Below are 27713 nucleotides of genomic sequence, written 5' to 3' on the forward strand. Positions count from 1 at the left end.
TCCGTGGGTCTAATATGTCGCCAAGCGCCCCGATTCTTTCAGCCAAGAGATGGCGTCAGGGGGCAGTTTCACCCACCAAAGGAGAAATAGACAATACACAAGGAAAGGAAAGGACAGTGGGTTAGAATTCATACAACATCATACAGGAAAGGAACAGTGCGTTTCGTGGCACGCATAGCCAGAAGAAAGAGATGAGCCACATTGGCCAAATACACATTCAAACACGAAATCCCGCCAAACGGCGAATAAATACTCATATATACAGATCATATATACTCATATATACACATATATATTTTTACTCTTGTGATCCGTTCGATTCCGCCTTCCCCACCTTTATTTTGTTCGTCCTTTATATGTGTTCCTATCCCTTTTCCTTATATCTGTTTCTGTATATATGAGTATTTATTCGCCGTTTGGCGGGATTTCGTGTTTGAATGTGTATTTGGCCAATGTGGCTCATCTCTTTCTTCTGGCTATGCGTGCCACGAAACGCACTGTTCCTTTCCTGTATGATGTTGTATGAATTCTAACCCACTGTCCTTTCCTTTCCTTGTGTATTGTCTATTTCTCCTTTGGTGGGTGAAACTGCCCCCTGACGCCATCTCTTGGCTGAAAGAATCGGGGCGCTTGGCGACATATTAGACCCACGGATCTCAGGGTAAATTGACTATCCTCGATAGCTCAAGTGGTTAAGAGCATCCGCCCGGCAAGTGGAAAGATCCGGTGTTCGAGTCCCGGTTGAGGAGATATTTTTACTCTTGTGATCCGTTCGATTCCGCCTTCCCCACCTTTATTTTGTTCGTCCTTTATATGTGTTCCTATCCCTTTTCCTTATATCTGTTTCTGTATATATGAGTATTTATTCGCCGTTTGGCGGGATTTCGTGTTTGAATGTGTATATATATATATATATATATATATATATATATATATATATATATACATATATACATATATACATATATATGCATATATATGCATATATATATATATATGCATATATATACATATATATATTATTATTATAAATAGGTAATCTACCGGTTAAGGTAGGTTTTTGGATGGACATAATTACTAATTAAATAATTTGTGGCCCCTTGCAAAACACAACATCCTACTTTACATCAGGTCCCTCTTCAGTTCTGAGTACTTTCTTCCTCCCTTCATCCCGTCCAACATCCCTATCCTGTTCCTTCCCTTTCCTCGTTTGCCTAACATTCTGCCCTCAATTACAGTCTTCAATATCCCGCTGCCGGTCAATACCCCTTTCAGCCACTTTTCCTGCCTCCATAGGATTGCTCCCAACAAACCCCTCTCTTCGCCCACCATACCAAGTACTTCCTCGTTTGTTTTCTTCTCTGTCCATTTCACCTTCTCCATTGTTCTCCACACCCACATTTCAAAAGCCTCCAGTCTGCGTCTATCCTCCTCCTTCAATGACCACGTTTCCGCGCCGTACATAGCTACGCTCCATATCAAAGTTTTTACGAGTCTTTTCTTAAAATCCTTACACAACGTCCCTCTCATCAACTCCCTCCTCCCTGTGAAAGCCTCTTTGCCTAGCGCAATTCTTCTCCTTACGTCCTTACTACTTAGACCGTGTTGGTCCAAAACACTACCGAGATACGTAAACTGTTCTACCTACTCTAGTTTTTGCCCTCCTATTTTAATGTTTAGCTTAGCCTTTTTCTTTCTAGAAAATCGCATAACCTTTGTTTTATTAATATTGATTCTCATCCCATACCTGTCGCAATGAATTTCCAATTCACTAAGCAATGCTTGCAGCCCCTTGGCTGACTGACAAACTAAAGCTTGGTCATCAGCAAACCTAACTGATTTTACGAATTACCTGCCCACTTTCATTCCTACCTCCAGTTCTTCCCATGCCTCTTCAATCATTTCATCTGCTTACAGGTTGAACAGCAACGGTGATAATGGGCAACCCTGCCTTACACCTCTTCCTAACACTGCCCAACCAGACTCCTCGTTCCCCACTCGTACCTGAGCAGTCTGAGACATGTACAGGTTGCGGATTAGCTTCCTTTCCCTCCAATCTATTCCTATTTTCTGCAATATACTCATTAGTTTTTCCCAATTCACTCTATCAAACGCTTTTTCGAAATCTACGAAACAGGCAAATACCTCCTGGTTGTGTTCTATATTCCTCTCGATTAATAATCTCATTACTGCAATGGCATCACGCGTACCTCTCCCCTTCCTAAACCCAAACTGATCATCCCCTAAGTAATCATTTGCCCTACTCTCTATCCTTTTGTTAATGATCCTGAGAACAACTTTAGCTGCGTGGGATATCAAACTTATTGTCCTGTAGTCCTCACATCATGTAGCCATATATATATATATATATATATATATATATATATATATATATATATATATATATAACATACAAAACCATAAACACAGTAATCAACCCGAAGTTCGGTTTAGTTGGTGATGGTAGAGATCACCCAGTACTAAGCCCTATACGGCGTGTGAAAATTCACACATCAGGGTAGGGGGGCCAGTTCCTTTCCCCGTGCCGGTTATGGTTTCCCAGGAAGACCTGTATATATATATATATATATATATATATATATATATATATATATATATATATATATATATATATATATATATATATATATATATATATATATATATATATTTATATATTTATTCGCCGTATGGCGGGATTTCGTGTTTGAATGTATATATATATATAAGTGTGTGTGTGTGTGTGTTTGTGTATATATATGTATATATAGATGATTTCGTCGAAGTAACACGGAAGTGTTGAATAACAAGTTTTAACAGCAACAAACAATATAAGAACTCATAAAAAGATCATTCACACGTTATTTCTTGATCATTTCGACGGAATTCAACTCCGTCTTCATCGGAAGAAATAGAAGTAATGACTGCTGGAATAGGAGAGGTGAAGGGTGCGAGAGAAAGGGAATGGGGCCCCGGGGAAGGGGAGAACGGGAGGCGGAGAAGGGTTGAGTGGAATGGTTGCGGGAGAGGAAAGGGGGGGGTGATGCTAGAGGGGAGCGGAGATAGGGAAGGAGGGAGAGGGAGGAGGTAGAATTGGCACAAAATCGTAAAAGAAAACAATCTGCTCACCACAACTATTGCAACAAGCGAGACCCAGGTTTCATCTTACAAAGTCGTGATCAAAAGCCTGCAAGTCGAAACAAAGGCCACGGACACCAAAACTCACACGGAAAAACAAAGTATTCAACTCTCCGATATGCATCGCTTCCACAAAGTGACAATTCAGGCCATTCCCATTAGTGAACGACATTGAGGCCCGGATGCTGATAGGCCATACAGATCCAAATGAATGCCATTTCAAGAGTTTTTAATTCTATAGGGCAATCGGATGTGGGAAGGGACGCTAGGACGGAAACATTGTAGCACTGGTTGAAGGGGGTTTTATGATGGGAAGCATGTTTCGGGATGGGGAGACCCGCGGACGGGAAGGAGGAATTGCACGAGGCGCAGTGGTTGTTAATCCTAAGGTTCAGGGGTGTGGAACATTGACATATGTAAAAGGCCGGGCAGAGTTTACAGGTCAGAAGATAAACAACATTCTTGGAAGAGCAGGAGGAGTGGGGAAAGGGCGGGAGAGAGTTAAAAGGTGGGATAGAGTGGGGTGGAGTGGTGAAAATAGGGCAGGTTTTACATCTTCCTCGATGACATGGAGTGGGTTTGGCTCTGGGGGTGTGAGAGGATTTTGAGAGCGGCTTGGTGGATTTCAGGATATCTGCTAAGTTAGCGGGCCGTTTGAAGGCGACAGAGGGGCATTTGGGAAGAAGGTTGGAGGAAGAGTTGTGATTTTTAAGGATGGGGAACAGGTCTTTGAGGATGAATTTGTGGGACTGAATGCCTGGGAAGTAGGTAGTGCAGATTGAGAGAGGGTGGGAGTCTGTGGTTGACGCAGGCTTGGAGGTGTAGGAATGTTTTAGTATTTTTTTCTGGAGCAGAGAATCTGGGCCTGAGAACCACTGTTGAAAGGGATGATTTCTTTAATGGAGGAAAAGTATTTGCCAAAGTTTTTATTCACTCTTGAACGTCACAATAATGTGGCTTGGACGTCTTATTGATGAATATATTATTAAATACAGTAATCAATCCCAAGGTCGGTTTGGTTGGTGATGGTAGAGTTCACCCAGTACTAAGCCCGACGGCATACGAAATTCACACATCAGGGAAGGGGGGGGGGCGGTTCCTATGCCTGTGCTGGCTTTGGTTTCCCAGGAAGATCAGGCATCCGAAATATCACAAAGCTTGGGTGGAGTTGAGGGTGCCCGGAGAGGCATGCCCGGGAGTCAAGCCCGGGCCCCCCGTCAGTAGTCCAACGCTCTACCCTTGGACTACCGCGACCCAAACACACACACACACACACACACCTATATACACGCCATCTTTAATCACCCTTCCAGGATTCTCTGCATCTTCCCCCCCTTTCCCCCCCAGACTCCATGTTTCTGTTTCACTTAGAGATTTTCAGTCTTACTTGAAGAAGGCAGAAAGCTCAACAATCTACAATGTAAATGTCCTGTGTTGTGTGTTACCTGTTTTATTTCGTTTTATTTTGTTTATATATATATATATATATATATATATATATATATATATATATATATATATATATATATATATATATATAATGTTCCTCTAGTTCCTTCATCGCTGCTGTTGTACCCGGCGACGAACAGGTTAGCACATGTACCGCTGCTGCTGCGTAACGACTTGACGTAAACAAACGCGAAACCTCTCGTTTTAATCGTCACATGTGTCGCTCGTTCGATCCGTTGAACGGTTTGCACAGAATAAAATCAGTCCGGTCTTTTTTTGATCACACCTTGTACGCATGACGTTTAAGTGCTGGAATGATTATTACACTTTAATCTTATTTCAGTATCATCGCACAAAATCATCAATTAAAAAATTAATTTTTCAATTTCACAGCGAAAGTAGTAAATAAAGACATTTTCACTTACAACGAATTGCATTAGGCTACAGCATTCACATGGGACTTCTCCTACGGTTGAACACCTTAGTTCTCAGGAAACTTTGATGCACAGGGGCTATCTCCAAAAATAAGTAGAATGAATCAGGGAAAAAATTGTTGCAGATCAAAGGAGAAAAAACAAAATTTTCAAAAAAGCACACCTGTGCATCGACACACCGATGCCAGCGCCACTGCCAGCTGCGTTACTATTCCTGGAAGGCATTGACGAAAACCGTCTTCAAGTACCTCGACACGGCCTATTTCACCTTATGTGGCAATCTAAAATGGTTGTTTTTCAAGCTCCATTTCTTTTTTTGAGAACAAAAAGGATTTCGGTGGTGCAACATCGGGGCTGTAGGGTGGCTGGGGCCTAGCTTTCCACCTTGTATTTGGCCAAGTACTCGCTCGGTCACTACGGAGGCTGTGTGCCCGATGTCCTAGTGTAGCCTCTAGTTGGCAAATATCTCCTTCCTGACTCGTTGCATCCTTCCACACCATAATTTCAATGACTTTTTCTCAAAACCCTTTTGTTCAGTCAATCCCCGCGGCACCAACTCTATGTGGATAACGCCTTTTGAGTCGGACAAGGCATTGGGAAAATACTACTTATTTTTGTGACACACCCTGTATGAGACTATGGGGAATACTGCAGTTCTTATGATCCGCTGCTCTCTCAGCGTTAACTAAGCTTGCGAAAACCTTGATTGCTCGCTACTGCCAGTACTTTGGCTTGTGTGTTTAAAATTTGCAGTGAGCTCATTGCAGTTGCCATTTGCTCCAATGTTTCTCAACTATCGGTTTCAAGCCTCGATCAGTCCCGCTGTAGCAATCGCCAGTTCAGAACCTTGCTCTAGCGTCTTGTCCAAAAAATTCAGTGTTCAGATGGAGCAACGATTTAACCTCAAGTTTCTCGTGAAACTGGGGAAACCTGCGACAGAAGCCCATGCCATGATAACGGAAGTGAATGTTAATCGTCCACACAAGTTTTTGAGTTGTTTAAAAGGGTTTAGGTGGGACGTGAAATGACCAAAGACGATCCGCACCACGGGCGACCCTCAGAATCAAAAACGGGTAACAAAATCCAGAAAATTGGCAAATTGACCCGCGAAAATCGTCGCCTGAGTCTCCATTTTCTTGCTGTAATCTCAGGAATTAAAAAAGAAAGTTCCCGTCGGATTTTGCATGAATCCTTCAACATTCACAAATATCGTGTAAAATCGGTGCTAACTCAAGAGCAAAAGGAATTAAGAAAGAACATTTGTGATGACCTTCGAAACAATATTGTCTACGATCCAGAATTGTTTGACAGAATGATTACGTGGGCGGTTCAATAAGTACCCGTTTTAGAAATAAAGAAACACTTTTTTCAGAAACATTTTTTTTATTTTTCAACATAGTCCCGTTTTATTAAGATACACTTCTCCCAACGTTCCGAACATTTTTTAACCCCTCTAAAAAATAGCATTTGTCGAACTCTCCAAAATACGCCTGTCTCGGCGATAACTTCCTCGTTTGAGCTAATTTTTTTTCACGCGAACTATTTCTTCATGTTAGGGAATAAGAAAAAGTAGCAGGGAGCCAGATCGGGTGAATACGCGGGGTGCGGCAACAATTCATAACGTAGTTCATGCAGTTTGGCGGCAACAACTCCGGATCAGCTTGTCCACCGTGAGCAATCGCGGCACCCATCGGGCTGACAATTATTTTATCGCCAACTTATCATGTAAAATATTAATTGCCGTTCCGGTCGACACACCCACGGTCTCTGCTACTTAGCGCACTTTCGTTCGTCGACCAGCGAGAATCACGGCTCGGACTTTTTGAATGATTTCCTTGGTAACTACGTCTGCCGGGCGTCCTGGTCGCCCTTCATCAAAAACGGATGTTCGCCCACGTTTAAATTCGTTGAACCAATATCTAGCTGTGGTCATAGATGGCGAAGTGTCCCCATAAACAGCATCCAACTTTGCTTTTATCTCCTCGCATTTCCTCCCATCCAAAAACAAAAAGCGAATTACCGAACGATACTGCTCGTTTTCCATCTTAGCGAAAATCACGAAACACGTCTTACTCGAATGGCTGCCAAATCAAAACTAACCTATAAATCAGTCTGAAATTTGTTTCAACTTTGTTTGATAGATGGTACCTCACGATAATAAAATAAACTTCCCTCAGAAACGCCCTTTGTCGTCAAACACGGGTACTTATTGAACCGCCCTCGTACTAGTGATGAATCATGTTTTTTTACCAATGATCCTAAAACAAAGCGCCTAGCGATACATTGGAAGAACCGAAACTCAACTCAGCAAAAAAAGCGAAACCCTTCAAATTCATGATTTAGTCAAAATACAAAGCCATGATAATTTTTTTTCACAAGCGCGGAATCGTCTACGTTCACTAGGTCCCCAAAGGTCAGACAATCACACATCATTGTTGCGTCTAGGTTCGGACTGCCTCTGTGAATGAGTGAGAAGACCCCATTTGTGGCACGATTTCTGGAAGAGTCATCCCTGTATACTTCACCAAGACTATGCACCTGCCCACTCCGCCTCGCCTGTGAAGGCGTTCTTTCCGAAATACGAGTACAGCATCACCGCGTTTGACCATCCACCGAACTCACCCGACCTGGCCCTCTGTTTCTGTTTTATTTCTGTATTTCAAATTGGAGTTTAAGGGTCCAATATTTTACGGTGTGGGAGCGGTGAAAGCAAAAGCAACGGAGGTTATTGACAAGCTGACAGAAGCGGGCTTCCAGCACTGCTTTGGACAACCGAAAATATATATGGAACGTTGTAGGGATCGTCAAGGAGAGAAAATTGAAGGCGATAAACTTTCCATGTATCTTTTTATCAATAAAATGTTTTGTAGGACCAGTCCTAGTCTGTAGGATACTGAGAGATGTGTTGTTGTTGACTTCGACATTTATTCTTCTCAATAAGCATTGCAGGGCTTATAGTGAGTCAAACTCCATATTTGCGTTTTAATTAATTTTTTAGGCAGTCTTGTTGAGAGAAAGTTCGAAACAAGTTCGTTTAATGATTCACCTTGGAACATGGCCTTGGGAAGAGAACCAAAAGGCATTCGAGTCTTATCGCTTGTATGGAACGCTAATGCTGGCTAACATCAGACGAACTCCAAAATTCTTATCTTTTCGATGTGACAAATGGGAGGAGTTTCAAATACTATGCATGTTTTGATCTGCCTCTGTCACCTCACGATTTCGCAGGCATTCGGATGGATTTCATATATTTGCATAACCTGGAGTTTCTACTTTTTCGCTCCGGGGAAGAACAGGAACGGCCAGTAATTAAGGTCGGGGCAGGTTTGAAACAAGTAGATAGCAGCAGCTCACCTCTCTCCTCATGAATGTAAAATTATTACATTACACACCATAGCTGTTAACCTCAGCATCGATGAACACACAAGCTAGGTTTATTTTGTTGATGTACTTTTTGTCTAACCGTTGAAAAGAAGGAAGGAAAGGAAAGAGGTAGTAGCCTAGTTATATTGTCCTCTTCGTGATTTACATATTGTACGTTTAGCATAGTTTTAATTCAGTACGTACACTGGCAAAAATATTGTGGATGACTTCAAATTTGATTCTCGCTCAGAGGATAAGAGTGCTTTAAGAGTATGAACTGTAGAGGAGCTGCGTTTCTATTTATTTTTTAAGCGAACTCGTTGAGAGAAAGTACGAAGCAACTTTTTGAATGGTATTGGATGTAGAACAGTTTTGTGTAAGAAGCCTAGTTCGTAATTACGGTCGCATAAATTCTTCCAAGCTAATTCGCACCCGTAACTTAGGTCGCAACGTTCAACACAATTCCTTATGTATCAAATATGTGAAATAGCACTGCATATTTATATCATACTCTTTTATTCTTGATAAATAATCGAAACGCGTCGGTATTATTGTGAAATGTGATTGCCTTTTTTTTCCAAACACGCCGAGGAAAGAATTGGTACTTGATATTCTTCGCAGCATTCCCTTAGAAACTTTTAAATACAGGGAATGAGAGAACAGTTTGTACTCCCGCGACAATGGATATTATTTTATGTAAATTATAATCGATTTGTGTCGGAGAAATTCTGTTTTTACGCCTGAAGCAGATGTCGGAGAAATTCCCGTTGTTTTTCCATAGTCGTTATCAATTTTCAGAAGTAAATGAAAGACTTTGGGAGGGGGGAGATTAATTTTCCGAAAACAATCGCGTATCGAACAAGAATTTTTGAAGAGTGAGATCCATTAAAGATATTCCACTTAAAATCTTAACTTGCTTATATTGTCCAGCCGAAGTATGGGTTTTCTGCCTCAAAGCATCTAGCCAAACACTTTCTTCCATTTATTAACCATCAGCAAAAAATATTCATAATGAAATTTTAAACGTAGGTTTGGGTTTTAATGGAGGCTTCGGTCGGTGAGCAGGTGCAAAATGTGGTTCATATTTTTCATCATATTATGGATTTTCATTTGCCGTCAACAGCCTTGTCAATATGAAGTAAATGGTATCGTGTCGGAGAGGAGTGTCCCAAACATAGTCTTTAGCCAACTTCGGGATGTACCTTTAATTTACACAGTCACTCCGCAATGACATTGCCTCTGTGTAGGCAAAATTGCATTTGTTCAGTAAGATTACTTACGTGTTCAAAGAGGACACATCGCCTTACAATTTATAGCCTGAAATTGGCCACTCTTATTTCCTCAGTGAAAAGCCACTCATGTCATACTTCGATATCCGTCTCTTATGTTTATCCCGAAGAGTTAACATGACTACCCCGGCATCTTTGGAACAAAATTTCCCTTCATTCAATTCGCCAGAGATCCCGCTATCCATTCCCTCCGGAGGAAATGCTGAGTGTGTGAGTGCGTGGAGAATCGAGGAGTACGAGAGAGGAGGGACACAGGGTGGGGTAAGCGATAGAAAGAGGAAAAAGATAAGGTCGTCAGCTCACACGGGCCGACCCGCTCCATCCGATCGGTGAGCATTCACGGCCTATCCTTCCCCGGTAAGAACAATCGCGCCACGGAACTCCTATCCGCCGCTTAATTCCTATTTCCTTGCGCTTCTCGCAATTATCCTCGAGAGTGTATCTGAATGGCTCCCCATTGAGAGAACCGCTCCCGCTAAATTCGTCCACTCCATTGCGTGCGCCAGGATGACGACTGACTTCGACGGAATGCTAGATGAGCTCGGGCACTTCGGCCGCTACCAGCAGATCAACTACCTCCTTCTGTTCGTCCCCCTCTTCCTGTCCACATCGGTCGTACTGACTTTCGCCTTCGCTGCAGGCGAACCGGATTACAGGTCAGAGTGGTGGGGAGCTATTTGGTATTTCCGAAAGTGCGTTGACTCTTAGGGAGAGCAGTCAGCTCATAAAATGAAGCAGGACGTGCATTTTGTCGTTCTTTCATGCGGACTGCTTCGGCGGCGTCTGCCATGAGAAATTGAACAATCGAGGATAGAAGTTCGTAACCGAAAAATACGATTTTATGAAACGTTCCTAGATTTATTTTAGATTACGGGCAGTTAATGGCTCTTATGATGAATGTACTTTGGAGTGATAAATATTTCTTTGACTTGCCTATCAGATTTAGATATGCTAATAAGAGTAAGATTAATTAAACTGCCTCACCCATACTGGTAGTGTAGGATTTTTGTCATCTAAGTGAAAAGAAACCATCCCTAGGATTTAAATAAGATGGTGAAATAATGACTTAACTACTATTAACTCAATACTCTTGCTTCATATAACTTTGATTAAATAATTGAAAATGTACAATAGACCTTTCTAATATTTTATCGGGGTCCAATATGTATAGGATATTTTTGAAGCTCTATGCTCACCTATCAAACTAAATTTCAGGTTGATGACTGTGTTTATGAATTATATAGCTGTGGTCATACAGATGTTTGTTTAGCTGAATGTACTGAGGGAATATTTTGTGAGTAACGTAACAGTACAGAGGATGGCTTAGCTAAGTAGGCTTAGCAAATGGCTGAGTAAAGATCAGACATCAGTGTTGCTAATAATTATGAATGTGATTTATTTGTTTCTCAAAATATTTAAATTGATTATTTTTTAATCAAAAAGTAAGTAAACACCAGTAATGAAATTATTCTGCATCACTGATACAGGTTTTTCATTATTTTATCCAAAGGAGATTTAATCACCAATGCTAACCTATATATAAATATAAATATAAATATAAATATAAATATAAATATAAATATAAATATAAATATAAATATAAATATAAATATATATATATATATATATATATATATACATATACATATACATATATATATATATATATATATATATATATATATATATATATATATATATACATATACATGTTTTATGCTACTGCATTTTAAGCTGAACTTGATAATCATTGTTAGGCTGGGGGTAACTTCTCAAATGGCCATTCATACATGACAAATGAACAGATATTTGCCTTGAAACAAATTTGAGGACAAATAAGATGGAGTGAAGAAATGAAGAGAGTGGTGAATTTTCCATTATTGACACGAATAATCAACATTTTCGCTATGACTTCATCCATTTAAATGCATATGGCAGTAAAGTTAAACTATTTGTAACATGGTAACTCTTTTTTATACATCTTTAATAAAGTAAAATGCATGTACATGTTTAGAAACAAAACTCTTAAATTTTCATGAACCAGTCTTGATTCTGAAAGAAAAACAAATGTAATAGCAATGAAGATGATGCATCTTCATAGCTTTTCCATGAATATTACATGATATCCACTGCAGAATTTAAAATTAAGGATAAAAATCTACTATGGAAGATGCTAGATAGCATCTTCTCTTTTCTCTTCCTTCAGAGAGAACATTGTATTTGAGGCTACTTCAGCCACCACTTCCCTCAATTCCTTTGGATATCCCTCCTCCCCAATGTTCAGTCATAGACACTACTACCTATGCTTTTATATACCTTGAAGTACATGGCATGCGATTGAATCAAACGTGATTTTTTCCACTGAATTAATAAACTTGGTTATTTTTCACACAAATTTTCAGTTATCATGAATTTTCACAAAGTAGAGCCTCAAACCATCCTATTGATGATTTATTTTGTTCACATGCAGGTAGTTTCTTTGAGACAGAATGTGTAGTAATTACAGTAGTTCCTAGAATCTTGCTCTGGGCTTCATTACAAGGCTATGTCAGCTATCAAGTGATGGACTTACAGGATAACTGAAATCATCTGAATTTTTACTATGACATATTTTGAATATGCAAAATTTATTTTATCAAAAATAATAAAATTATAACCACAACCAAACTACATTTCTCAGCGGTGAATTTGGGCATATATCAATCATTTAATAATGCATGACATGGCCATATGACTGTCGTGGATCATGGTTCTTTGATAAAGTTTTAGTGTTCTACAAAAATGTAAAATTGGAAGCAGTAATGTAATGCTTTATTATTAAAATTAAATACTTCTGTGTCAATGTTCCATTTTTAACAATAGATACTATTTTGGGAAGAAAGGTACTTCCAAAACTGCAGCAGATGTTAGTTGTGCAGAAACCAATAACATCTGTTTATTAGAGTTTTAATTAATACCAAAGTTTGCCATGAATATTTTGGAAATGATCATTCTAATGTTCTATGTCCTGAAATTCAAGCTCACTCACTTTAGCAGCAAAATCCTGGCCAAATGAGTTAACGAAAACCCAGAGATATCATTTGTTAAAGCCACTGAATGTCTTAATAACTGCCTTGCCTTAATTGACACCATTATCAGCTGGTTGTTCTACACATCCCGGTGTGTGTCAGACAAATTCTTAAGAAGATAATTCATAAATTAGTGTGCATAATTAGTAAACATGATTAATTTAGGCACGATTCAGAAAGATAAATTAAATGTCGTGTTAAGACATTTGTTTCAGCAACCCCACTTACACTGACCTGAAATAGTAGGTCATTAAATCACTATACTCCAAATTCTTTGCTGTTAAGCATTTACACAAGCGGTTCTGTTTTTAAATGTTTGCTACATCTAAAATGTCTCCCCTTCTAAATAAACATTGATGGAGACAATTATATGTATTCCTAAATCATATTACAATTTGTCTTTTGCATTCCTCATTGATAGTAAAGCAATCATCATGATTCAGTCAATGAATATGCAGGAGTCTAAATAAGGGTTCTATAAAATATATTGTTTCATTTTAAAAATCAAAAGCTTTCAATGATTAAAACTCATTTTAATATCTTTAACTAAAGAGTGTCATTTTAAAGTGTTTATTTCTAATAAAGTATAATCTTGAGGTTATAATGCATAATTTATTTTGTTTAAGATTAATAATAATATAATAATAATAATAATAATAATAATAATAATAATAATAATAATAATAATAATAATAATAATAATAATAATAATAATAATAATAATAATAATAATAATAATAATAATAATAATAATAATAATAATAATAATAATAATAATAATAATAATAATAATAATAATAATAATAATAATAATAATAATAATAATAATAATAATAATAATAATAATATTATTATTATTATTATTATTATTATTATTATTATTATTATTATTATTGCATAATATTTTAACCATTTTTTTGCTTTGGGAAATAAAGCACTTCAGTATATATGGGTGAGAAATGCAATATATTTAACCAATGGCAGGGTAGGACAGTATTAATATTGCAAAACATTTTTATCAAGTCTTACTATCATAAATAACAATATGGTCTAATCAGCTGAGTGATATTTTTTCACTAAGAGTCAGAGTAGCAATGCATGTGATGGAGTGGGTCCATTAACTCATCAAAAACAAGTATGTTTGCATGGGTAAATTTTAAGTTAGTCCAAGTCATGATAACAAAATACTTAATGCCGAATTCGGTGGATTCACATACATACACTGTCTTTTCTACTCTCATTGATGCCAATGTAGACTTCACATTGATCAAAGGATAGAAATATTAAAAGCAAGATTCTACTGCCTAAATGCAAGCAGAAGGTCAATCACTTTAAGAAAAAATATAAGCTAATTGCTGTTGTGCCATCAGTATTATCATGAATGAGTTAACTGTCACAATCACTTTATGCCCCTGTGTGTTGTATTAAGTACCACTTGATAAATATCATGCGATTATCGAGCAGAATGGACTCCCTGATTTGACAGGTTAATTGTGGAAAAACCAACCAAGATAATTAAAATAGATTTTTACTCTTATTTCTGTAACCTACATTCAATGTTATTTTTTATTCATTACCTTTTGAAAATTATTTCATCCAGGTGACGACCTTGGTGAGCGATGCACATGTTGAATCGTTCAAAAAGGTTTTCAAAAACTTCTCGGTGTATCTTGCGTTATTTCGGCGATTACGTCTGTCATTGCCTCCTAGGGAGCTTCAAAGGTCCTTGGTCGAACTTTGTAAACCTCAGGTTCGAGACATCCCCAATGAAATAATTCACATGGGCTCAAATCTTGGGAGCGAGGGGGCAATGGAACATCCCCTTGTAAGGAGTTCAGGCGGCCGGGAAATTGTTCTTGCAGGATTTGGCGTGGACGACGGACGATATTAGCCATGGCGCCATCCTGTTGAAACCAGAAGGCTCCCATGTCATATTCCTCACCATACTATTCCAATTTTGGGTGTAAAAAGTTCCCCAGCATCTCACAGTAGCGCAGAGAGTTCACAGCAACATCGGAACCTCGAGATTCTAAAAAGTAAGGCCCAATAATGCCTATGGAGGACAAAGCGCACCAAACTGTCCGTCACTTAAGGGCTGTGAAGAGTTCTTGGATGAAGTTCGCGAGGTTGTCAGTCGCCTAGTAACAAAAATGCAGCTTATTTACTGAGCCGGAGAGGTGAGAGGTTCCCCCAGCTTACGCCACCACTCCCACTCCGCTAATTTACCTGCGCGCTCTTCAGTAATTTTTTGAAAATAGAGAGTCTATTCTGCTCCACCCTGTGTATAAAACCATAAACCCAGTAACCAACGCGAAGGTCAGTTTGGTAGGTGACGAGGTGTTTTTGTTGGTAATCTAAATTAAATTCTTTTATTTGTGGATTGGACATACCGCTGTCGAATGGGCTAATTTCCTTAGTGGGGGAAAACTATACGCCAAAGTTTTTATTCTCTCTTCAACGTCATAATAATGTGACTGGGACATATTGATGATTATAATATAAAACACAGTAATGAACCCTTAGGTCGGTTTCGTAGGTGATGGCAGAGTTCACCCAGTACCCCACCCGACGGCATGAGAAATTCACTTATCAGGGTATGGGATCAGTTCCTTCCCTTGTGCCAGTAATTGATTCTCAGGAAGATCTGGTTCCTGAAAAATCACATAGCTTGAGCGAGAGTGTCAAGAGAGGCTTGCCCGGGAATCGAACCTGGGTCATCTGGGCAGTGGTCCAACGCTCTACCCCCGACTACCACAACCCACCGTTTATTAATATGTACAAAATTACATATATATATACCTGTATATATATATATATATACTTTCAAAAAGTTTTAGATGTATATATAGTATACCTGTATATATATGTAAAAAATCTTTATGACTCCAAAGGCTAGATAGGAACCATATCATATTCATATGAATAGGAATTACATATATTGGTCGATGAATCTAAATGGTACAACACGTATGTTAGAATATTATTATCTCGTCTGAGGCAATGGAATGCCAAGATGAAAATGTACGAAATGATATCTCTAGAGTCAAAAGGAATGAGATCACTTATGATTATAAAATATGCATGCTAGACTTGTGAATAATAATGTATAACATTTAGCACTAGTGGACACAGACAAAAACACAGAAACACAAAAGAGAGACTCACTAAATTTCGAATTTTCGGTGGTAGCAGCCACCTTCATCAAGGAAGAGAGGGATAGAACTGAACTCAGTATATATATATATATATATATATATATATATATATATATATATATATATATATATATATATAGCCATATATATAAATTGGACGGTGCAATAGAACGCAAATATATAAAGAGAGCACACGAAAAAGAACGTATTTAAAAAAATGTTAAGCTTTCGGCCTTCTTCAGGTAAAACTGGTAAGTTTCCGGCGGAGGGAATGCGAGGGCTGGGGCGAGGGAAGTGCAGGGAGAAGCACCATCGGTCAGTGTTTCTCCATAACCATCCCAGAATTCCTACCCGATTCAGCCATTAATAATGGGGTGAGAACTCGCGAATCCGCGTTTTATTAGCATTCCGATCGTTTGTATTTCCCGGGCTGAACCGTCGCCACTAGATCCTCACGGATTTCCTCCCAACCTTCCCAGTACGCCTCTGTCCTTCTCCCGCCCCAGCCCTCGCATTCCCTCCGCCCGTTATCTTCCAGTCTTACCTGAAGAAGGCCTAAGAGAAGGCCGAAATCTTTAACTTTCTATAAAGTGAGTGTCCTGTTACGTGTCTTCTTTTCATATTTTCGACTACAAAACAGTAAATGCTAAGTTCTTCCCACTTGGGTCCGAAGTAAGAAGCCCAAAAGAAAATGTTTCTTTTTTATTAAAGAGGACTAAGACTTTAAATGCGTGTCTCGGAGTCAAACTGCAAATTTTAAGAAAGATATTAAACACGGAAATACTGTGGATCGTGGACTCACTTCCTCGATGTCACGCGCTCAGCATTCAACAGGTTCTTTCCTGGTAAATTTATATGTGATAACACGGAACCTACATAGTACAACGCGGATGTAAAAAATCTTTATGACTCCAAAGGCTAGATAGGAACCATATCACATTCATAGGAATAGGAATTACATATATTGGTCGATGAATGTAAATGGTACAACACGTATGTTAGAATATCATCATCACGTCGAAGGCAATGGAATGCCAAGATGAAAATGTACGAAATGATATCTCTAGAGTCAAAAGGAATGAGATCTCATATGATTATAAAATATACATGCTAGAATTGTGAAACGTTGTTATGACGAACTGAGCAGCGTGTCGAAATTATTAAAGGAGATAGGTTGGGAGTCATTCAGGGAGGGAAGGTTTAATCGCAGATTAAATATCTTACGTAAATTGGAAGGTTGTCTCTTTACTGATGATGTTGAGAAAGTATTATTAGCCCCACAGTACTACGGCAGTAGGACCATATGAGGAAAATGAGTGAGGTTAAGTGTGGAACAGATATATTTGAGATGCCATTTTTCCCACGAACGATAAGGGATCAGAATAACGTTATCCAATCGCCATAGGGGATAAGCACAATCGGTCAAAAGTAGTCTTAAGAGTAATCATCCCCTGCCACCCACCCTAGGATTACCTAGAAGGGTACAATGTAAAAAATGGTATTAAATAAAGGAAATATTTTCGTAAGTGATGGATGGCAATACATTTTCGGGGAACTGCCATTCTAACTAGTAAAAATTGCATTACCTGGAACGATCAATGAATGTCACATTTCGGAAACATCCCAAGGATAACGTAGAAACAATATTCTTTGAACAGAGTCCATCATCATTTGACCAAGTGATCCTGAGGCAGTTCCAACGAATGAAAATAAGAGTGTAATGAATTTGACGTATTTTATTTCTACGTATTTCGTCTAATTGCCTTTATATCCGTGTGAATATGTTCGCCATTTGACTGGTTTTCGTTTTTAAATGTGTATTTGACCAATGTGGTTAATATCTTTCTACCGGCTATGCGTGCCTTTAAACGCAGCGTACCTTCTTTTTATGACATCGTGTGATGATTTCCCTTCAATCCTTTCCGTTTGTGTGTGTCCGCCCATTTTTCGGGTGGTGCATGAAACAGTTTCCAAGTGCCATCTCTTGGCAAAAGAATCAGTAACCTTATTCGTATTAACTACCACGTGGATTTCAGTGGTTGTCAAGTTTCCTCAATAGTTTAATTAGTGGAGCATCGGCTCGGCAATTTGAAGGTCCGTAGTTCAAATCCCGGTCAAGTGAAATTTATTCTGTTGGTGATTCGTATCATTCTAAACAGCCCCAGTAACCCTGTGTTTGTCATTGATGCTTATATCATAATCAATTCAAGGATTTGTTTGACACATCTGTCAATGTCCAGTCGAAACATTCAACACGCAACTCATCCGTTATTTTACTACATAATTTCTTTAGTTTTTCCGCTATCTTGTCAGCTATTAGTTTCTTGAACTTTCTCACTCTGGGTCCTGCTAAATATTTTTCCCTCTCCTTTACGTTTTCCTCCACAACTTTCTTTAAGTTCACTTCTCTTCCTATGGCATTTAGCATGTGTTCCGGGGTACGCAGTATTTCATTTTCCCAGAAAAACTGGGATTTTCCCATAAGTTGACCCACTCAGGAATTTTAATAATTATATGTCGCTGGAGCGAAATGAATTCATACATTGAAAGTGAATTTACTCGATATTCTCTGAATAGAAATCAATAATGGTTATGGTTGCTCAATGACGCTAGTGCAGAAGGAATGAATCGTAACCTCTGCCCTGCTTAATTTCTGAAGCTCCCGAAGGTTTCTTGAAGCATGGGGTACTAAGAGCTTGATGAAGCAATCAAATTACCTAGCGAAACTCCTCGTATTTACCATCTTATAATTTTTCAGTAGTAATGCATAAATTTATTCCCATATCTTTAGCCGGCGGGTCATTCGTGGGCTACATTTCTAATGCTTGCTAATTTTTTTTAGTTTTCTCGCCCACAGCTAGATAATTAGGAAAATAATTTGCTTCTTTTCGACAGGATGAAATAAAATAAAAAATTTCTTCGTTCAACCTTAACCTACCGAAGTACCTACAGATGTAAATGAAAACATTAGTGATGAATACATAGTTTCTTTCTTTTGCAAAATGATTACGTCTCTGGAATATTTTTTGGAATTGTGGGCCTCAAAAGTATCTACACATTGCATACATATGTGTGTGTGTATATATATATATATATATATATATATATATATATATATATATATATATATATATATATATATATATATATATATATATATACAGGGTTCGTCCGGAAAATAAGTGTACTGAGCTCAGGAAAAAAAATTTATTACACTTTTACATATCTTAAGCTAATATTCCTCAAAATAGGACCCTTGTGAGTCGATACACTTGTTCCAGCGGCGTTCCCATTCCTGGAACGCTCCCGCGAAGGCGTCATCGGGAACCTCTCGAAAACACGTCGTCACGGCCTCTTTGACGGCGTCCAAAGTCCCGTATCGCGTTCCTTTCAAACTCCTCTTTATCTTCGGGAACAGAAAGAAGTCCGGTGGTGCCAAGTCCGGGCTGTAGGGCGGGTGCGGCAGCGTTGCCACGCCGTGCTTGGCCAAGAAGTCCGACACGACAAGCGCGGTGTGAGACGGCGCATTGTCGTGATGCAGCCGCCAGATGTTTTTGATCGCTGGCCGGACGCGGGCGACTCGTTTTCGAAGATTACACTGCTCTGCTATCATCCGAACACTAAGACGACGATCAGAGTTCAGTACATCGCGAACTTTTCGCACATTTTCGTCGGTGAGTGTCGTTGATGGGCGTCCAGGCCGTGGTTCGTCGTCGACCTCTTCTCTGCCCTCCACGAACATCTTGTGCCACCGAAAGATCATGTTTCTGGACATGGCTGACTCCCCGTAAGCCTGGTTAATCATACCGACAGTTTCGGTAGACGATTTCCCAAGCTTTACCGCAAATTTGATGGAATAACGCTGCTCCAAAAACTTCGGTATCGCGTTCCGTGACGTGGGTCGAGCGTGGAGGTTCGCGTTAACAGAGCTCCTCACTACACCACAGCTCAGAGCCGACTGCCTTTTTCAGCGTCGCTTGCCAACATACCCCCCTCCAATCGCAGCCCGTCAGAGCGGTGCTGGGCGCGCCTGGAGCGGCGGGAAAAAATCAGTACACTTATTTTCCGGACGAACCCTGTATATATATATATATATATGGTATCTCGATCCCTACTTGAGATGCTTTGTGGAGCCCCCACTTTGAGTGAGTACGCCGTACGTCGGATGGGATGTTAAGCTGCGGACCCCTTGGCGCCTTTCGTTAAGAGTAGGCCAATGCCGACGCCGGGTTTCTCTCCACCCTTTCCTGTCCATCCCCTATGGCGCATATGACCTCAGCTGTCGGTCGCCTCCCCTAAATACTACTACTACTACATGATACCTTGAAAGATACCGCAAGGGTGTATGATAGGGGGTGATTACACACCAGACTACTTTTGACGCAAAATAATTTTCCCTACGCGGTGGGGACACGTTGTTCGTGGGAAAAGTAAAATCTTTTCTAAACTTAATCTCTCATATCACAATATTCAAGTTAAGCTAAATAAAGAAATTGAAAGTAAAATTCAAAACCAATGACCTTTTTCTCCTTCAATAAATGTTTAAGTTGAAGCCAGTCGTCTCGATTTCGACGTTAAGCCATGGTATTTAGCGGAAATTCTCTTCCTAGATCCATTGCGAAAATTAATTACTTGGATGCATGGACAAAACGATGTCCAAGACTTTTAGTCACGCCTAAGGTGGCAGCAATACTCTGCATTTTTTTACTTTATTGTATCATTTCTCACGAAGTGGATAAAATACATGGTGGGAGCAATTCTGGAAAATGCTTCCATTTGTATGTGCTCTTTGTTTCGTGGCGATATCCTTATCACTACTTAAGCGAGGTCGTTTTACTAACGAATCAGCAGTAAAGACATCTCAGCGTTGGAAGTCCAAATCTATTTGAACAATGGTAAACCGATTCCGTGCTTTTGGCAATATATAAGTATAGCAATTTTTGTGTACCTCCATAGGAAGGTTTGAAATGTTGTGTGGATATAAATATTTAAATACATTACAATTATTCAGGCTTGTTCGTCCAGGCAAACTTGAGGTATTACATACTTTCCGGGGAATTTTTGTTTCGATATCGCCGTTCTTTTTTTATTTTGAATGTCCACCCTTCTACGTATTGTCGCCAAATTATACGTATACACTCGAGTTTGTTGCTTCAATCCAGAAAACGCGACCGCCTAATTCAAAATGAATAGCACCACCTTGTCAGTTGCTTTCAAACTGATCATTTTTATTTTTCTGCGTTTCCGAATTGTGTTTTGATTACGACGATCACATTTTAAACCCATTCGCGTTTGATTTGTCTACTTCATTTTCATTTGCAAGCGTTTATTTCCTCGAATGTGGTTCATGATGGAATCCCAAAATTAAAATTTAGTTGGGCAGCTAATTAATCGTGTGGTAGTTACTTCGTAAGCCAGTGGGTAGCACGCTGACCTAGTGAATAGAAGGCCTGGGTTCGATTCCTAAATCTTCAGAGTCACCCAAGCTGTGTGATTTTTCCAATGGGCACCGTATGAACTAATTTGTGAATTCTGCCCGCCGTGGTGCGCCATTGGACTTAGTTTTAAGAGAGTTCTACCCTCGCCCGTCAAAACAAACCTCTAGGTTTGATTACTGCGTTTTTTGGGTTAACCATTAGAGGTCAGATCTGACTCTTCCATCCCATTAAAGCAAATAGGATTCCTTGTTTATGAATTTTCAGAGCCTGCCCCTAAGTATTATGATACACGGTGGTGTTGTAGATAATTATAATGGGCAAGACGTCACGCTATTGCATCAGTAGCTCATACAGATTAGATTAGGGGTGATAGTGACACCAGCTGCTTCACGTACTTTGGAACGCATTACAAAGAATCTTCTAATGCAATCCGTCAAGGCTATCAACAATTGACGCATTTAGGATATTCCAATACGATTTCATTTTTACTTAACTACCAGTTAGTTCCCAGTGATATTGATATATTCTCATTTAAAGGACCATTTAATTTAATGATAAAAGTCATTCTTTTTTTTGTTAGGTAATTTTTATCAGAAAAGTGTATCGGTGTTTCCGGTGAGATATCGTTATCATTTCCCTGTTCCTGCAAAACGTAATGATTTTTTAATCTTTCGAAAAAGTAAAATTTCGCCGAACGCATACGCGTATATATATTGTTTGAGCCGAGCGATCGACTGAGGATTTTCGTTTCTTTTTATCGACGATGGGGTTACCTTGTGGAAACTTTTACATGTATGCCAATGGGGTACTCGATTACTCATACAAAGGTGTGCCGATCATTATTGCCCGAACTAATTACATTTCCGGACACAGTATAACGCAGCGATGACGTACGATTACTCTGATGGCCTGGGAGAAGGTTTAGTGGGAACCACTTCCATTTCTGCCTTTGACTATTCTCCCAGTTGATAAAGGAATTGGGATTTCGGCATAAGGCGATACCTAATGCTGCCTAACGATACCTTCAGGTCTAAGGCTTCTGCGCGCTGATTTCGATGAAGATGTTATTGCGGCTTCTCTCAGTGCTTCCAGGGCTACGTCACTGACCTAGATCGGCAGACGCACCCTCACCATCATTTCTTAACTTATTAAAAACAAGTAAAACTCCGAAACGGCTGTTTTTTGGCGGCGGCCACTGAAAATTATCAATCATACCCGCACCAAACCATTATTCCCTATTAACCGCTCGATTTATTTATGATAATATGTCAGTTTATGTACGCAGAAATTGACCCGTTGTTCACTTGAGAGCATTCGATTGAAAAACAGAAAACGCGGAAGAATAATTACATATACATAAAAGTTATTATAACCAAGGTTAACAATATCCGAGAAAACTCAACTTCTTACGAAGCTTGCGAGATTCAGTTGGAATCGGGCTTGGATCTTTTACCGGGAAGGCGCTTCCCTCCCCTTCCTTATGCAGCATGGATGAGGTCTGTCGGCTTCTTTAGCTGGGAAACCCTCTCGCAGAAGGCCCGGAATGGCCGAAAAATAGGCGAACCACTGACACTAGCATGATCATAACCATTAGACTAGCACTCTTCTTGCATCATCAAATATTATGTCCATGATTTTTACCTTTCGGGTTCTTAAATGTTTATTCATAATAAAACCATATTCTTCTTAAGTGTCTCCATTCCTTGTGGCTCATTTCTGCTTTATGGACATTCCGCATTACCTTCATCCTTCTCTACTCGACTGTGTACTTCCTGATCCTCATTTCATATATTTCTGATTTAAAGCACTCTTCCCGGAGAGTCATTTCCTCGAAGGCCTCTATGTTCACCTATTCCAATTGTGCCTTCCGTGTGCATTATTCATGTCTCACGCCTCAAAAAGTTTTTCCTTTATTTTGAAATGGTATACTCTCTTGGTATAGCTATTGGTTCGTCATATTGAATGCCTTCTGTTGCTGAGCTATTTTGTTTTGACGTCAAGTTCCTTCGGGTTTCGTGAACTTCAATCGCATGATAATCTGCTTCCTGAGTAGTTCAAAAATTCCACCTGTTAGTCTCTCCATTTCTTCGTTGCACAACATCCCCTTTCAATATCTTTATTAACTCTTAAGAGGCTTTTAATTTTCTTCCCCATGTTGTGCTATATCTTTTAAGTAAGAGTCCTAAGAATCATGCTTGATTGTATGCTGTGAATTCGATGTCTTCTGTGAAGTAGAGCATGTTCTAACATTCGCTCCACTCACTTTCACGAACGATATTTGCGCTTCTTTTATTGTTTCTTCAAAGAATACGTTAACGATTGTGGCTAGTGGTTGAAGTGTTTGCATTCTTGTTTGATTTATTTCAGTGATACACTCCTTGCCTACTTTATCATCCCTGCTGCTTAATAAGAAAAGAGGAGAGCTGGGAGAAATGACATATGCCTTTGAAAACATACCACGAAAGAGAGGCGCGGCAGAACTCTTACTATCTCCGACTTCTGCCTGGGAAATCGAATGACTGTTGGAAATGATAGCCTACTGACCCTTACCCCGTCAGTTGAGAGAAGGGAAATGAAAGTTACTTATTAGGAAGACACCTCCGCTTCAAGAAGCTGTTTAGTAGCCTTTCGAGATAAATAAGTGCCATCATAATGTATCAGCTTGCGATAATTATTTCGCTGATAAAAGTAGAGAAAAAGTATTCAATTAAACCCACTGAAAGCGGAATCGCGAAATTTTCCCGTAATTACAGATTTTACTTCTTGGACAGGTTGAAGCAATGGGAATAAAAAATTGAAAACATATAATAACTAACTATAATTAAATAATGCATATTTGAAAAGTATAGAAATTGGATTAATTTAAAGAGGAATTATATAATTGAAATTGGTATTAAAGCGTTGAAAAATTCCAGGAAGTTGAAAAAAATTTACTGATATCTCTATTTTACCTTTATCTGATAAAAAATACAGCAGATTGATGAGATACAACCTTATATAGTAGACATGCAATACAAGTCATGTTGAATGCATTCCATCTGATTTTTACAGACTTGTGTTGCAAAAGGTTTTTTAACAAAACAATCTCTATATATTTTATGTTCCTTGTACTTCCAGATTTGGCTGGGTTTCATCATGTACAAAATTTACTTACAAACTGTGCATTATGTCTGAGGTCATCCGACTGTTCATTAGTGTGCACCTGTAAATCTTTAGTATGTAGCGCTCCTTGAAGAAAGTCGTCTAAAATGCCAATATATCATTAATTCATGAAGGGTCTAAACCATTTCATTCATATCCAATTTTAGAAAATGATGTTTAATAATCCCCCTAAACTTCATATTCTTTTTTGGAACAAATAATTGTGGAAATTTAATAAATTTCTTTCCTTTAACTTTTCCATTAGTAAAATTCAAAAACCCTTAATTATAATCCTTGAAAATAATTATTATGCAAAATGACTTTGCTAAAAGAAATGACTTGCTTGGTGGAAGATAAATTTACTTGAAGGATAGTGTTAAAGAAAATAGAAATTCTTATCAATGAAAGAGAGAGGTTGAAAATATGAAGTCGGCAAGTAAAACATAGCCTGAAGGCCCTTGATGAGAAACGGATCTTTTAATCATAATGATTAGCACTGGTGATTTTTAAAAGCAGAGATAATCCCACGAAATCAGTATTATTTTTTATTTACTGTTTGTGTATGTGGTAGGTTGGCATGACTTATACTTTGCATGAGCATAGCCAGTGGCTTGGGGGACATAGTCTCAATGGGCTCTCACCTCATAACTAACATATGATGAAGTTGATAACAATTTCTTGGTTAATGTTCAAAAAACGAAAATTAAATTTCATGAAACAGGCATGTTCTAATTTCTGTAGAGTTGAGTCAAATTAATCATGGTTTAATACTTTCATTTACTATTTAAAAATCTAGTCATAAGATAAAATAAAATGCAAACCTTATTCAAAATCATTTCATGTGAATTTCTTGCCGACCAAATTTCAAAATTGTAAAACTAGAGGGAAGAATGACGACAAAAAAAATTATTTGAATGAATAATTATAAAAAACATGTGTCTATGTCATAAAGTACACTTTCTTAATAATACTTTGCTGAATAAGTATTTTGAGTGTTTTTCGGTGAACTTTTTTTCTGTGCTAAGCTATTCAGTGTTACGGCAATTTGTGCTGAGAGAGTATATAAGAATTATCAATTAACTAGGAACATCCATAGGATCATCATGTGTTGCCAAGAAGAGTTTTGTGTATCTGCTTTACAATGACTACTTATTCACCACCAACCCTGTGTTTCTTCAAAATTTTCAGAGAATTCAAATAAGGAATACTAAATGTGGGAATAAATTCAAAGGTATTGTTGAAGTGAAATTTTTTATAGAGAACCCCAGCAATGCTTTTATAATAAGGGCAATTATTCAAAGAAATTATGGCAGATGCCGTGACAGTAACTCTCAACAGAGTCGACTGCTTAATGCTCCACAATGCAACAATATCAGGGTCAAAAATGTAAAAAAGATTGTAAAAATCATGTGCCTTGACCAGGATTCGAACCTGGTTCCCTCGATATCAAGTGCTTTAGCCAGTTAAGCTACCAAGGTATCCTATTACTCTTGGAAATTTTGGGTTTTAAAACTTAATGGAACAAGATGTCGGAAGGTTAATGTTTCTGATGAACTCATTCTCTTGGCAGGTGCTTGGTCCCAGAATGTGAAAACAGCTCAGAATCATCCCCATATGCACCCCCATGGTTGAGGAATGCACTCCCCTTTGATTCTAATGGTAAACCTACTGAATGCACTAGATATGCTGTCAACGGAGGGGCTAACTGGACACATGCAACCTGTCCAGCTGATGGCTTTTTCAAGAATGTCACCCAGAAATGTCATAATCTAGTTTTTCTGGGAGAAGAGGTCACTATTGTCAATGACGTATGTACACTGTTTATAACGGAGTTTAAGATTTTCTTTGTTCTTAGATGTCAATTAGTATTTAAGAACCCAAAAGTTGATGTACATAATTTTTAAAGATCATTATTAATCGGTTATGTTCTGACAACCTCTTGATTTTAAGCCTGTTTTATTCACTTCATGGAGTTTGCTTTCTTAAAAAGTCACTAAGCATTTAGTACAAAGCATGCATCAATGATCTCACAGGATGACCATTCAGTTCCAAATTTTAGCGGTTAAGGTTAATATCATGGCCATTGGGTGTGCTCATCAAACTGCTAGCTCACCAAATATGACTGAAAATGCTAAATGAAAGTACCTAAAACTCCAGGAAACTCAATTCCATTTTATCTCGCATCCTCCAAAAGAAAATCAATGTATCTGGCGGTGAGGATCAGGTTAGTTTTGTAGGCTAGTGTACAGGCTTCCTATCTGGCAAAAACAAATATATTTGTTTAAATTTTGAATATGAAAGAACTGACATTTACCAGAGAGGTCCTGACAAAGAGATCATGCATTTCACCCACAAGCTCTACTGGTCTAGTTAGAAGTCCTACTGAGCCAGATATTGACTCTTTATGTGGTACTAATTTCTACCTTCTTCACAAAGATTGATATATTAAATGCTGGACTCTTGACTTGGGCAACATTTTCACATTATAGTCGAATATGCTATGGTCGTTTAGGTTAAATAAATGAACATTTTGTAGTCATCAGATATTACCTTTGATGGACATACTTCTTTAATTTTTTATATATCTCACCATATGCCTTTAATCATGTTGGTGATTTGGCATTGCATTAATAATATTTGGGCATCACCACTTTAATTCTATCGCCTCCAAAATTGCTGAAGTATTTTGGAATATTTGAAGTAAATTGGAATATCACAGTTGTACCTTTCTTGATTACAGTTAATTTAATCCATCTTAAATATTTTGAGCTTGTTTATAAAGCCAATTAATATGGAAAAAGGGATTATAGCTAATTATTATAGCATAAACATGAAAGGGTAATAATTGGAGTAGCTCTGGATAATGAACAAACAATGTCAAAATATTAAAAAATGAAATTGGCAACTAACGATTGCGTACACCCAAAAAATTACCTTAAAAATCATGTACAGGAATACAATGTTTCACAAATTCATCATTATTTATTTCAAAGTGGTTAATAGCATCTCTCATTCATAAGTATGTCCTTTCGTGGATTTATTCTAATTCAAATGAAAGTGAAGTATTTACAATAAAACATTTAAGACTTCAGTGCTGAAGTTAACTAAATATATGCAGCATATAGCACAGGTATCACCGAAGAAAATAAATAATTACATTGCATTGATGAAACAGACAAGTTCATCGTAGTTCTTACAAGATGCTTTTTTTGAAGAAGGAAATTACTAATTTCACTTC

General features: G+C 38.4%; 1 protein-coding gene across 1 annotated transcript in view; it reads left to right on the forward strand.

Moving 5' to 3' along the window:
* Positions 1–27713, forward strand: part of LOC139687477 (organic cation transporter protein-like) — a 92670-nt gene that overhangs the window by 45032 nt on the left and 19925 nt on the right. The window contains exon 3 of the mRNA XM_071584694.1: positions 26046–26283. Coding sequence (XP_071440795.1) covers positions 26046–26283 — 238 coding nt within the window. The remainder of the gene's footprint in view (positions 1–26045; positions 26284–27713) is intronic.

The sequence above is a fragment of the Hetaerina americana genome, unplaced genomic scaffold (assembly GCF_022747635.1).
Source record: "Hetaerina americana unplaced genomic scaffold, ioHetAmer1.1.p SCAF_1, whole genome shotgun sequence".
Lineage (NCBI taxonomy): Eukaryota > Metazoa > Arthropoda > Insecta > Odonata > Calopterygidae > Hetaerina > Hetaerina americana.